The sequence below is a fragment of the Martes martes genome, assembly GCF_963455335.1.
Source record: "Martes martes genome assembly, chromosome: 13".
In the NCBI taxonomy this organism is placed as follows: Eukaryota; Metazoa; Chordata; class Mammalia; order Carnivora; family Mustelidae; genus Martes; species Martes martes.
This window is the reverse complement of record NC_137901.1, coordinates 55,565,063-55,578,816: the sequence shown is the minus strand read 5'-3', so window position 1 is coordinate 55,578,816 and position 13,754 is coordinate 55,565,063. Positions and strand designations below refer to the sequence as shown.

Sequence of the window (13,754 nt, the reverse complement as noted above, 5' to 3'; positions counted from 1 at the left end):
AGCAAAACTTCCCCTAAATATGAGTCAGATATCAAACCATCTCATTTATCATTGTCTGCCCAGGGAAATTTCCTAAGAGTCTAACATTTTTGTTTAGTTAATGGAAGTCACATTGGCCTTGATCTTGCATCAAACAGATGAACACTGATACAGAGTAATTTAACATAGATCCATGCTATATTAAATCTAAAATACACATAATGAGATGGTTATAAACCTCTTTTGACCCAAAAGAAATAAACTATAATAACAATTACAGCATTGAGTCAACATTAGCAATAATAAAATAATACCAATGTATATATGCGGCTGAATTGTTTTTAAAATCTAGAAATAAAATTGTTTTTAAAAGTCTACTCAGATTTACTTTTTAGAGAATCTTTCCAGTTATGTTTTAACTCAGATGGCATGCAGTTACTAAAAAACTTTTAATAGTATTTGAGGATTTAAGATAATATATTTTAATTTTTTTTCTTTTCTGCTTGTCCCATTTCCAATGATTTTTTTTTTAATTCTCCAATATATCAATGGGTGAATTTGGCAGAAATGAGGCATATGCCTATTTATCCTCAAGTTGTATCAAGAACACAGCTAACCTCTGCTAGCCAAGGACTTCAGCCACTGTCGGCAGAGACTTCGTACGCTTCCCACTTGCAATCAAGGACAATACAAAGAGCAGTAGACCCACTCATCCAGTCCACTAAAACTTGGAACAACAATCAAGTGAAGGTGCTCTTATGCCCTGGAAGAAAACACAGCTGGGCGATGAAAGCCCAAGCCCGGGAAACCTCTGCTCCCTTTGGAGTCGCTCTGGGTACCTGCTGCCAGGGTGGCTGGCGGTGGCCCTGGGCGCGCAGCGGGGTTCTGAGCTGGGTGGCTGGGAGCGAGCGTACGAATGGTAGGCAGTCAGCACCACGCCGCCCGAGTCCTCCACTTCCATCCTCAGCGGCGCATGTCCCCGCTCCGGCCCGAGAACAAAGGCGGGGACCAGCATGGACCAGCGCACGGGGACTCGGTCACCAGCGGGGCGGTGTGGCCCGTCCAGCTCCAAGAGGCTTGCTCTGGCGGCTGTCAGGGGCGCCCTGGGAAGCCGCCCCGCCCTCGGGACAGCCCTATTAGCAAGGACTTAAAGACACGCCCACAAGTCCCGCTGGGGGTGGGGGGTGGGAGCCGGGAGAACACGGCGGGGAGGGGGGGCGGTAGGGGGAGGAGAGAATCGGGGACCGGGGAGGGGGGGATCCCTGTTTCTAGGAAACTGGAAACCCGCTGTGATCCTTCAGGGCTCAGGCTAGCTGCTCTAGCAGTTTTTCTTGCTTTGTTTCTTTTTCCTTTCCTTTTCTCATCCCCCCGCCACCACCACCACCACCACCAAATGGGGGAGGCTTATCCCATAGCTGGGAACATTTCCTGCCTGGCAGCAAGAAGCAAGAGAAAGAAACCTTGCCCTGGGAGCCTGGTCTGAGGAGAGGGGCCCGGTCTACAACGTGTGGTCTGGGGAAGAAAGGAAGAAAATGTGACACGCTCTCATTTAAAGCATCCACATCAAAAATTGAAGAACCGGATTACGTTGCTGTGTGCTTGGTCAAGTTACAATAAACTTGATTTCCTTTTGGGCAGGTAACTCCCTCTCACAGCAAGCAGAACACCTCCCTCCCTCACCCTCAATGCCACCACAGCAACCAGACTCTTACCTCACCCCACATCCCTTTCCTCCTCCCAGTCCTGATCCATACTAAGATACTGCTTTCAGCTTGTCTGAAAATTAGACTTGATTATTCTGGGCCCAATGCACGTTTTTTCCAGAGGTCTTTATTTAGAGGGAAAACGTGTTACAGGGAAGCAGGTAAAAGGGGGCATAAGCAGAAATGATTTTCAATGATTTGGGATCTGAAATATGTCTTTAGGTAAATAAAATTAACAGCACAAATGGAAAGACAACATTCTTTTAACCATATGAAAAGGGAACCAGAAGTATGCTATGGAGGCCCACAATGAGTTCATCTTTCAGGGGCACACAGGGTGTTTTACCTGTTGCCTCTCACACTCCCCTGGGAGCTAGGTGAAGGGGAAAAGAGAAGTTAGTTTATCCCATACTGAGGGGTGACCTAGGTCATGCTACTTAACATCTCAGAGTCTGTTTCTGCATCTGTGAAATGGGGAAAACAATATTCTACTCGTGGGGCTAAAAGCACCACATATATGTTAGGTTCTCAAGAAACGCTGGTCCTTTTTGCTACTTCCTTCACATTTTCAAGAAGAGAGACATTTGCTTTCACTGCCCTTTCAAAGGTTGGGAAAGAAAAAATATATACACAAAATGCTTCTTAGGAAATATTTTGTTGATTGAAGGGGTTGGAATAAGAGTGGCTAACATTTATTAAAATACCCTTTAAGTGTTGGATCCTGCTCATTAGCTCTTTAAACCCTCTGAGGTAGGTATATTAGTATCTCAATTTTGTGAATTAAAAAAATTTATCAAACATCAGTGTATGAAAAAGGAATGCTTCACTCCTCAAAAATTTCAGATACAAAGACGTATCTGTTTACCTACTATGTTTTATACTAAATGCATCAAAACAAAGATAATACTTTCTTAAAATGTGAAAAAAATTCATAATGTCATTATTAATATATGTCCATAATACCTCATCTAAAATTTTGGGTCCAGGGGTGCCTGAATGGCACAGTCGCATCCAACTCTTGGTTTTTGGCTCAGGCTCAGGTCCCGATATTGGGGGTTATGAGATAGAGCCCCACATTGGGCTCCATGCCCAGTGGGGAGTCTACTTGAGATTCTCTCTGCCTCTCCCACTCATGCTCTCACTAAAATAAATACAATCTTTTAAAATAAATAAATAAAACTTTGGACCAGATATGTTTCAGAATTTATAATTTTTTTAATTTTTAAAAGTAATTTGGTGCAGGTGCAATTTAATATAGAACACTAACACTCTCCTTCCAGTAGTTTGGGACAGGACCCTTTATTCAAACTTATTTCCCAAGCATAAAGAATTGATTCTAAACGGGATAAATAAAGCCTATTCATAGCCCACATTTATTCAGATCAGGTCTGTCACCAAATAAGTTTTGACACTAAACTTTTTTAAACATGTAATTTTTACAGCTTTTTACATTTTGGAATTACCATAAGGAATTACAGTAGTGAAACTTTTTCTGGGCATGGAATTTGTCTCGTTAGCATTTTTTTTTCCCTGAGCTATAGATTCAGAATTTTAAATACTTGCAGGGCATCTCCTCGTGAATATTTTTAGCCATAACTGCCTCAAGATGTCCAAAACTGCAGTGGTGTTCCCTCATGCCAGCTTCAGCAGCCAGGCCCCCTCTTATACATTCACATTTTCGATGCCCTGGAGTCACTGTGGCTTCTCCCTCTGATCTCTTACACCACATCTATCATCTCTTTCTCAAAACGTCCACCAACTGCTCCTTCTATTGCCCATGCTGTGGTCTTTGTTCTCACATCACCATCTCTTGTCTAGGTGACAGCCATCCTCCTTTGAAACAGATGACTTTCAACCACCTTCCTCTTAAATCCTCCCCCTCTTCAAAGAGCTAATAGAATGATTCCCCTAAAACATAGTTCTTCCCCTTCTCAAAACCCCTGTTGTAATGCACGTGCTACAAAATAAAGTCCAAACTCCTTAGAATAGGTGCTCATTAATCTACTTTGATAACCTATTACTTTTTTACTACTGAGACTGGGTGGCCCTCTCACACCAGGCTGTCTTGCCCTCTTCCTTTACCCTTGCTCCTACCTGTCATTTTCCTGTCTAGAAATCCTTAAAAACCCTCTATGATCCCCTCACTCCATGAAGCCTTCTCAGGTGTTCCTAATCCCAAGCCCTCTCCTTGCTTCTGTTATCAGAACCATCTCACTCTGCCACGCAGTTAAAGCACAGTCAGTGAAAACTCTGCTACTGTGCCCATTGCACACGCAGCTGATAGATCATAGTGGTTTTTTCCACTGAGCTCACATGCGGTTAAGAAACCCGTCTCAAAACAGAGGCTCCAACAACAAGGTAGCTTTGCGATGAAACTATCTGCTAACCCAGAAGTGTTTTATTATTTTCCAACAAAGCAGTGTCTTTTTCTAAATTGCAAGCTATTAGAAGAGCTAGTGTCATATTTTTGTCTTTATACTCCAGAGCCCAGAGTGTTTTGCAGAGTAGGCAATCAACAAAGAATATCTGTAAAATCAATGAACATACGAATCAATGAATGAAGGAGATAGCACTCTTTCATTCAGTAATTCCAATCTTTCAGGGCAGCCAAGGAATTATTATAAATGATTCATAAGTCTGTACAACACTGTAAATAGTAACTGCAAACTAAAGAAAAAATGTTCCACACGTATGTATTAATACTTTTTGAATGTAGGCATATGCTGTTGACTTAACAATATACAACTCTAAGCATTCTTGAGTTTGGGGGCTTCAGAAAGATGGTAGAGTGCATATATTGGATATTATAGTACACCCTGCAGGACATTTTCCTTTTGCCCTCCAGATCCCCTTGCTACCCTCTCTAATGCATGGGGCCCCAGTGGCTCACCTTCTGGTCTGCATCCCTGAGCTCCCTTGCCTCTGGGGTCAGGTAGGGTGCCACCAAAGAAAGGTGTCAGCAGGACATCTACAGGGAAGGGGAAAAGCCAGTTTGGGTATATATTTCTTCCCAGACTTGTCTGTCGATTTGCTACCAGCTGACTCCTTCCACCTGCTAAGGCCTTAGCTCCTGATGAAAGCCCCCTTCTGCACTGCTCTCTCTGGAGTCCAGTAATGCTTTCTCTACCTAGCCTTTCAAGCTAGGAGTATTCACTGCTCCTGGTGCACCAAGTAATCCCTCCTTTGTCCTTCCTGCACCATCTCTGTTCGCCTTCAACCCACCACAGCCTTACAGACAATCCCTTTACTAAGCTCTCCTCATTTACCTGTGCCAAGTGCCCCATCTCTTCCTGCCAAGACTCTGACTGATAGGTGTCCCCACTGAGATCTGGGGTAGTATCCTATAAGCAAAAATGCTGGTATGCCTGCAATAAAGTGTAAAAAATACACACACCAGGAGGGAGAAATACAAACGATAAATAGCCCCCTGTCAGTTTTGGTGATTTATCACTACATAAGCTCAGGTCTGAACAAGTTTTATAGTCATGTGATTCATGAAAAAGCTTTCAGATTAGAGAGCTTTGGGGATTTGGGAATTATAGATATGGGATTGTGGAGCTGGTAGAGTCTGTTAACATTTTTGGCATTCTGGGAACCACTTGCCTAGGGGTTCATAGTACAAGACTATGACAGCTGGCTCAGCAGCAGAGTAACCAGGGACCCTGGGAAAGATACTCCATCTGGGAACTGGGTTGATAAACGGCTCCTAGAGTGGACAGTGTACATTCAGAGCACAGAAATAGCACTGGAATTTGCAGTAATAAAGCAATCATAGAGGGAAAATTCTAGTTTCCTATGCACACTGCTCTGTATATCACCGCAGCACCCAGTACTGGACCAAGAACAGGACACCTGGGTGTCAGCACCAACTCTGCCAACAGAAGGCAGGACCCAAGCAAATCGCTGAACTGCAGACCTGTTTCTTCACACACCGATGAAATAAAACATTTATTTATTGAGTACTTGCCATGTGCCTGGCCCTACTCTAGGCGTCAGAACCTCAATTCATGGAATGCTCACAGCAGCTTTTTGAGGTAAGTATTACCGATAGCATCTTCACTTTACAGTTGAAGAAACAGACTGCATTAACTTGTCCAAAGTCACCCTGGCTAGGACATGGCAAAACGAGGATTCAAACTCAGGGAGTCTGTCTGGCTCCCTGCATCCAAGCTCTTAAGCATTGTATTTCTTTCTTTTTTTTCTTTTTTAAAGATTTATTTATTTGAGAGACAGAATATGCAAGAGTGTACATGTACTTGAGCAGGGTAGGGGCAGAGGGAGAGTGACAGAATTTTAGAAGACTCCCCGCTGAGTGTGGAGCCCAACTTGGGGCTCGATCCCATGACCCTGAGATCACGACCTGAGCTGAAATGGAGAGTTGGGCCCTTAATCAACTGAGCCACACAGGTGCCCTTATATTTCTCTTTCGTAAAAGTTTTGCTGAGGTTCAAAATACACTTCTCCTTTATATTCTTTTGGCAGCTTCCTATAAACCTATTTAGCATTTTGGAGGATAGATATCACTAGCATATAAGAATAACGATGAAAACAGTAATAAATGAAGAGAAAATTACACATATTTTCCACATACAACAGTAAGGTAGTTCACAATTTATACATAAGAACAGTTCATTAATTTCTCTCAGAATGTGTTTGAGGTTAACTCAGTATTTCATTTGGCCTTGTAAGTGTGTCAGTTGAGGGCCATATATAAGGCATTAGAGAATACTACCATTTGTGAACCCTGCGCGCACAAAGACTTCATTGGCACTTGTCAATGAAACCGAGGAGGCAGAGTGGTAGACCAAAAAGGGTCAGACAGAGTTAAATCTGAATTACGAATTTGCTACTTACTGTTTGTGTTACCTTAATTTCTCTCCATTTCTATTTCCTAATTGAAGCATGGAGAATCTCCTCTGACAGGTGATGGGAAGATAAAATGAGAGAGCATCTTTAAAACATCAGTCATAGTGCTAAGCAATCTTAGATGCTCAAGAGATGTTGGTTTCCTTCTCTCTTCTTTACTATCCGCTGTCACCCATCCTCTACCTTAGCCCTTCTAGAAGCATCATTTGAATTCAATGCTCAAAAGTAAACAATCTGATTTTAGGAATTCCAAAGGCATTTCATAACCTTTACTGAAAGAAGAGTCGGACTCAACTCTCATAATGATGCACCTAGAAGAGCCTCACAAACTCTGGCCCCTGGGTGTCAGTGACACTGCAGTATTATGAGTATGGTGATATCCCAACATATTCAGTCCTCCGAGGAGAGGCAAGAAAACAGCATTTATGCAAAAACCTCAACAGGGACAAAAGAAAAGTGCCTCTTGTGGCCTTGGCTGCTTATCTGGCAAAACTACTGCTAGAATAATCACTTAAGAGCAGAACAGGAAAACAGCTGCAGCTGCAGGAGTCTTTGTTGTGCTGACCGCCATTCCCTTAGCAAGAGGGCTTGAAGTTACATGGTCACTGGTCCTATCTTGCAGGAAATGAAGGCACAGTTCTCTCCTACCTAGGGGAACATGCTAGTTCTATCAAAACTCCTTACATGCATTCCAACTTCCCCAATATTCCCTAGAAAGATTGGGTCAAATTAAGGGGAGTAAATGCAAAATTTCGTTTATACGAAGAGGAAATACTTTAATGAAACAGGTATTTTAAAAGTATTTAGAAAGGTAATGTGTAAACTCTCCATCATTGGGTCAGCTGATTATTCTTGAATTACTATCCTGAAATTATTATCAAAACTTATTGGCACTAATTAAATTATACAAATTTATTTTCTGAATGCTTTTATTATGACACAGAATTTTTAGACTACTCTGATTTTCCTATTGCTTTCTTATCGCCTATTTTTAAAGACATATTAGGTCCTATATTCTTCAGTAATTATTCTGTATGATCTATGATCAACTTGATAATTGGGGTAACAGACTATATCACCACAAGAAACTGTCAGCCAGGTTGAGACTCCATGTTATTTATGTAAGAGACATAACTGAGTCACTCAAGTGACTTAACTGACTTCTACAAATAAACTGAATCATTATTGACTGGAAATAAATCACAAACCAACACACCCAGGCAGAGTGGGGGGAAGAAGCCAGATCAACCACAGACATGAAGCTTTGGTCTAAAGAGACTTGCATTATGGAATACTTCCTACACTCTGCAATTATACAAGGGGTTTTATTTATTCATCCATCCCTCCATCCATCCTGAGAAGGTACAATCATCATTAGTACCTACAATGCTAAACACCAGGAATGTAAAAAGAAATACGAATTTAAAAGCACAGTCTCTGCAAGAGGTAGGAGTAACTGTTGGAGTAGGACATCATCAAAGAACCTCCCAGAGGAGGTAATGCTAGAGATGAGTCTTAAAAGATAAATAACAATTGTCCAGCTCAGGTATAGGCAGTTGGGGCTGATGAGAAGGGTATTCCAGAAAGAGATAAGAGACTGAAAGTTACAGAGAAAAGTACAGATCAAAGGTACAGAAAATTTGAATTCAAATTCAAATGTGGCACAGGCAGGGACCCACCTTTAGTTTAGCTTTGTTGGACAATAAGGTATAAAGGAAGGAGAGCTAGAGATGAAGCCAGAGACAGAGGCTAGGCACTGGGGTGGGGGGTGTGGGGGGGCGGGAATCCGAATGCCATGTGAGGAGTTTAAATTTTACCCTTGAGTTCAAATGGGAAATCCACTATAGGTTTCAAACAAGGCAGTACTGGGATCCTCTTGTGTTTTTGGATGGCCCCTCTGGGCTCTGTACACCCTAGTCTGCACTCAGCACTTCTGACCTACATCTCCTGTACTTCACAACCCCGTTTGGAAAAGAACGTACAGGAGAGCCTGGGGAAGAAGAAAGCCTGTTGTGAATGGCCAGATGCTAAGCCCCAAACAGAACTCTAAGAAAAAACCCAAGATGGATTTTAAATAGCTACTAAGAAGAAGTTAAGCTTCATGCCTCAGAAAGGAAGCTGAGAAAAGGACCTAATCAATCTCCTCTCTCTAAAACTAGCTCATTATTACAGATCAGTTACCTGGTTTATTTACAGTCACCCCAGGCAGTGGAGAGGGCCTGACTTGGAAAGTGATGAAATAAGCACATCAGGTTTCCACTGAGTAGAGGAAAGAGTGAGCAGGACAGTGAGGTGCTTGGGAACCAATAAGGCATGCAGGGCTACCAAGGAAAAAGGTTTATTATAAGAGGTCTTGGGCTGCAAACCACAAAAACATTTCTGATTCTGAAACAAGGAACAACGTTTTAGAAAGATCGTTAGACTATCACGTGATGGAAGGTCAAAGCTGCAGAACAAGGTCTGGGACAGAAATGAGAACACAATCTTGCCAGAATACAGTCTTGCCAGGGTGTCTTTCTTCCCATCCTTGCTTCATTCTTCTCAGGATGCAGAATATCAGAACATTGTATCAGATTCTCTGTGCTTAGGTTGCATGCTTATCGTCCATTAGACAGTCCCTGGGTATTAAAAGAAACAATCTGGTTGATGTGGCCTTTAGTAATGCCCTTGCCTTCTTTAATGGCAAGCCAGGCCCCAAGATCACACGCCATGTTGGAGGACAGTCCCTAAATTATCATTTGGGTGCAATTAGGTAGCAGGAGTGGATTCTGAAACACCAACAGATAATCAACATCTACTATAGCAAGGTTTGGTGAAGCCTCAGGGAGGCATATCTGGCATGAAATCACCAGCCAAGAGGCATGGTCAAGTCGTGGAGGTAAACATATCCAAGAGCTGGGAAGGGAAGAGGTCTTACAGAGAGTGAAGTAAAGAAGTGATGCCCAGAAAAAGAACACACTTGCCCACCTTGCAGTTTTGCCTAGATGTGGACCTAATTTATTTCCTGAAGTTCACAAATCATATGGACCTTTGATTTTTGTAATGAGAATAGGAGGGTTCAAATCCATATTGGCTCATCAGTTCTCAAATATGGCTCAGATGACATCATTCAGTAAGACTTAAATGACCATGGGGCACCTGGGTGGCTCAGTCGGTTGGGCAGCTGCCTTCAGTTAGGGTCATGATCTCAGGGTCCTGGGACTGAGCTCCACATTGGGCTCCCTGCTCGGCGGGGAGCCTGCTTCTCCTGCTCCCTCTCCCTCTGCCTGCAGCTCTAATTGTACTCTCTCTTTCTGTCAAATAAATAAAATCTTAAAAAAAAAAAAAAAGAAAAGAAAGAAAGAAAAAAATGCTTAAATGACCTGACCTGAGTCACCTGGGCCTGGAGATGTATAATTGAAAGTATAATTTTAAAGTAAGTTTGTGAAATGGTGGTTGAAATGATAAGGGTGGAAGAAAGGCAGTGTTTGAAGTAGGAAAGAGATATGAATAAAATCTGTTTCTTCCATTTAGTGGTATAGGACTATGAGCCTTTATTTAATCTCTTTGAGATCCAATTTTTCTTGTCTGTAAAATGAGATGGTAATACCTACCATACACAGTTGTTGGTCAGGATTTAGAAAGGAAAACTTATAAAACTGCTCTGTACAAAGCACTCAATACATATATATTCCTTTTATTATGCTATGCTTTCAAGAAATTGCTATTCTACCTTCTACTTTTTTAGCAATACCTATTTGAAGTTTCAGGGAAATCCAATAAATTCTAGCCACCATTATCAGTCAACCGAAAAAGATAATTCAATACATTCCAAGGACTATAAATATTTCTATGGAAAGGGTCGTGACTGTGTTAACAGAGCCATGCATTGAAACTGAGTTGGCCGACTGTAGGAAACTCATGTTTGTCAGTTAAAACATCAGTCAGTGATGTACCTAGTTATTATTCATTATTATCCAGCTCCAAAAAAGTCATAGAAAGCCTGAATGCCTCAGCATCACAGACCAGAATACTGGCATGCCCCTCAAGAGGAAGTCTTGACTCACAACACTGGCACTCCAGATCAGTCACTTCTGGTTACTTTCTCAGAAGGCAGCTAGCACACTTAGTACAGATTCTGGGACAAGGTAGGCTTAAACAACTATGTAATGAATAAGGAGACTTCTTCCACTTAATCCTCAGATTTTACACCTGCACATGTAAAATGAAACTATAGGTCTGCTACCTGGCTGTGCCTTTCTCAAAAAAAGTGGGAGGACTGGAAAGTCATAAGAGTGCAGTGCCAGTGCACCTCAAAACTAGAGAACAGGATGCTGTGTAACTTCTGCCCCTGGATTGTGCAATGCAGCCATGTCAGAATGGTCTAAAAAATAGGAGTCTAAGGCTAAAAGAAACAATAGTTGTAGTAATAAAACCTGTGTTGAGGGAGAGGCCATTTCTGATCTCTGCTCTGTCACCTGATAGCCATGAGACCATACATCAATACTGATTTATATTTCTACCTGATCCCTTTCTTTAGAGCATCACCCCAAGTATCTTTACACAGGAGCTATCCTTAGGCCATGTGGTCTGGATTGAGTACACCCAGCACCCTCTGCCTCAATGCTTGCTCAGACTTGGGCCTGGGTGCACGAATGGGTATTTGACCAAAGCTGGACCACTTTTCTGGGACCTCTGCTAGATCTTCACAGTAAGAATTTTTTTCTTTCTCTGTAAGGATACTGCAACCCTTGCAGCTGCAAACAGCCATCTTGCTACCCCAAAACTTGTGTGATCTATCTTGAAGCCAAGGAGAAGCAGAGATGCTGGGGACCTTCCTCACAGCATCATCAGACTCTTTATTCTGAGGCATGTCTGAAGCAAATACTACCACTTCTTTTGGTGCTTAAGCTAGTATGAGTTGGGTTCTTATATCTCACAACCACAGAATAATAATAATAATAAATAATAATAGCTGGCACACATATGGCTGTAAACTCTGTTTCTTTCATTTAGTGCCACAGGGCTATGAGCCTTCACTTAATCTCTCTGGGATCAGATTTGTGTTTTACACACCTGACTCCCTTAATCCCCATAACAGCTGCATGAGGAGCTATTGTCAATATCATTCTCTCCATTCTGGAGATGGGAAATGGGAGCACAGAGAGGAGAATTCACTCAGGTCAAACACCCAGAAAGAGATACAGGTGGAATTCAAACCAGGTAATCTGACACCAGGGTCCAGGAACTTAGCAACTACACCACTGTGAACTTGGGGGGGGGGGGGGGCAAGCAATTCAACATATCTGAGCTTTCAGTGTGAGGAGGAAATACTTAACATTTTATCAGAGCAGGCTCTAGTAAATAGCAGTGATTGCAGTGTTTTATATTATTTCCCTATTTCATCCCATTTCCTTCATTCTGAGCGGTGCTTGGTGGGTGGAAATAAATGACCTTACATTTACAAACAGCTCTGAGGATTTGCAATGAATGCTGGGTTCTAAGAATCATGATAGTCTGTTCCCTAAAAACAAGTAACAGTTCTCTTCCTTTCCACAGAGAAAGAATGAACCATTTGGACCTCGTAACTTGATTGTCTGTCCTTGTCACCATAATATGTAGAAATAAATGGCCACTTGATGCTTGGCTGTTTTTAAAAAATCCTCTCAAAGTGACTGAAAAGAGGCTGAAGATGATGAGATACTTGAGAAAGAATTAGTATACCCTTAACAGTGCTTCCAAGAATTCAGAATCCCTTTGTTCTGAATTCATTTCAACTGCTAATGGTGGAAAAGGGGTATATTTCCTAAATCAGATGAATTCCTGTTCTCTACAGATCACAAATCTGATCCAGATGAAATATAATTCTAAAGGTAATCTGGATAGTAGAAATTTACCTTGAGATAACCGCAGTCACTTAGCGTCTGCTTCTTTTATGATTTTATGTCCCCGCAGCTTCCCCATTCTTATTTGGAACTCTTCTCCTCTGCAGAGACAGGCCAAACTAGCCATTTCCCTCTTCTTGGCTGGTTTGCTCTTCCAGGTCCCTCTGGTGAAGAGCAATGCAATAGGTACTGAGGCATTCCTAGGTATCACCACTTGGCTGCAGCTATCAAAGGGAAAAACCACTCAATTTATCTACCCAACTATAAAACTAGAGTATTGATTTGATTTTGTATTTCCCAATAGAACATTCTTCCTGTTCGCCAAGAGTACAACTGCTTTAGTGTCAATTCTCCAAAGAAGGATCATAAACAGATAAAAGGAAGTATAGCAGGGGCGCCTGGGTGGCTCAGTCAGATAAGGGTCCAGCTCTTGGTTTTGGCTACGGTAGGGATCACAGGGTGGTGAGATTAAGCCCCACATCAGCTGGAGCTCAGCATAGAGTCTGCTTGGGATTCTTTCCCCCTCTCTCTCCCTTCCCATCTGCTCCTACTCACCCTCTCCCCCACTCCCTCCCATATGCTCACATGCTCACTCTGTTTCTCTGTCTCTCCCTCTGTGTGTGTGTCTCTCTTTCTCTCTCTCTCAGCTCTCTCCTAAGTAACTAACTAACTAAATAAATAACTTTAAAAAGTAGTGCAATATGGTCTCATGGCTAACAAGTGACAGAGCAGAGATCAGAATCAGCCTCTCCCTCCAACACAAGTTTTATTACTATAACTAGCGTCTCATTTAGCCTTACCCTCCTGTCTTCAAAGCCATTTTAACAGGGTTCCATTGCATAACTCCAGGGACATAAGGCACACAGCATCCAATTCTCTGCTTGAGGATCACTGGCACTGCTCTCCTGTGAATTTTGAGTCCTCCTACTTTTTAGAGGAAGTTTCAGTAAGGTAACAGTCCTGTACTCACAATTTTATAATTGCGGATGTAGAAGCTGATGAAGTTGTCATTGTCGGAAAAGAGAAACAGCTACAGCTTTAAGTTCAGATTTTCACTTTCAAGATGGGCCCTTGAAGGACATTCCAGATATACTAGTCAAGAAAACTAGGCTTTTCATGACTCAAGCTCAGCACTTAAGGTTCCTAAACTGTAAAAACTTGCCATTGCTAACAAAACCAAGAAGACTGGAAGATTGAATGTGGAATTTTTAAACCATGACACGTAAGGCTGCAGACGGTGATATAAAGAGAAGGGCAGCATTGCTCCCATACAGAAACTGTCACAGAAGACCTAGAGAGGACCAGCAATGTCCAATGCCCCCCCAGTAAGAAATGACTAGCC

The 13,754-nt window shown here is 42.2% G+C and overlaps 1 protein-coding gene across 1 annotated transcript in view; it reads right to left on the bottom strand.

Annotated features, from left to right (window-relative positions):
• ARHGAP28 (Rho GTPase activating protein 28) overlaps window positions 1-1,067 on the bottom strand; it is a 206,423-nt gene extending 205,356 nt beyond the window's left edge. The window contains exon 1 of the mRNA XM_080821521.1: window positions 819-1,067. Coding sequence (XP_080677647.1) covers window positions 819-994 — 176 coding nt within the window. The 5' untranslated portion in view covers window positions 995-1,067. The remainder of the gene's footprint in view (window positions 1-818) is intronic.
• Window positions 1,068-13,754: the final 12,687 nt, after the last annotated feature.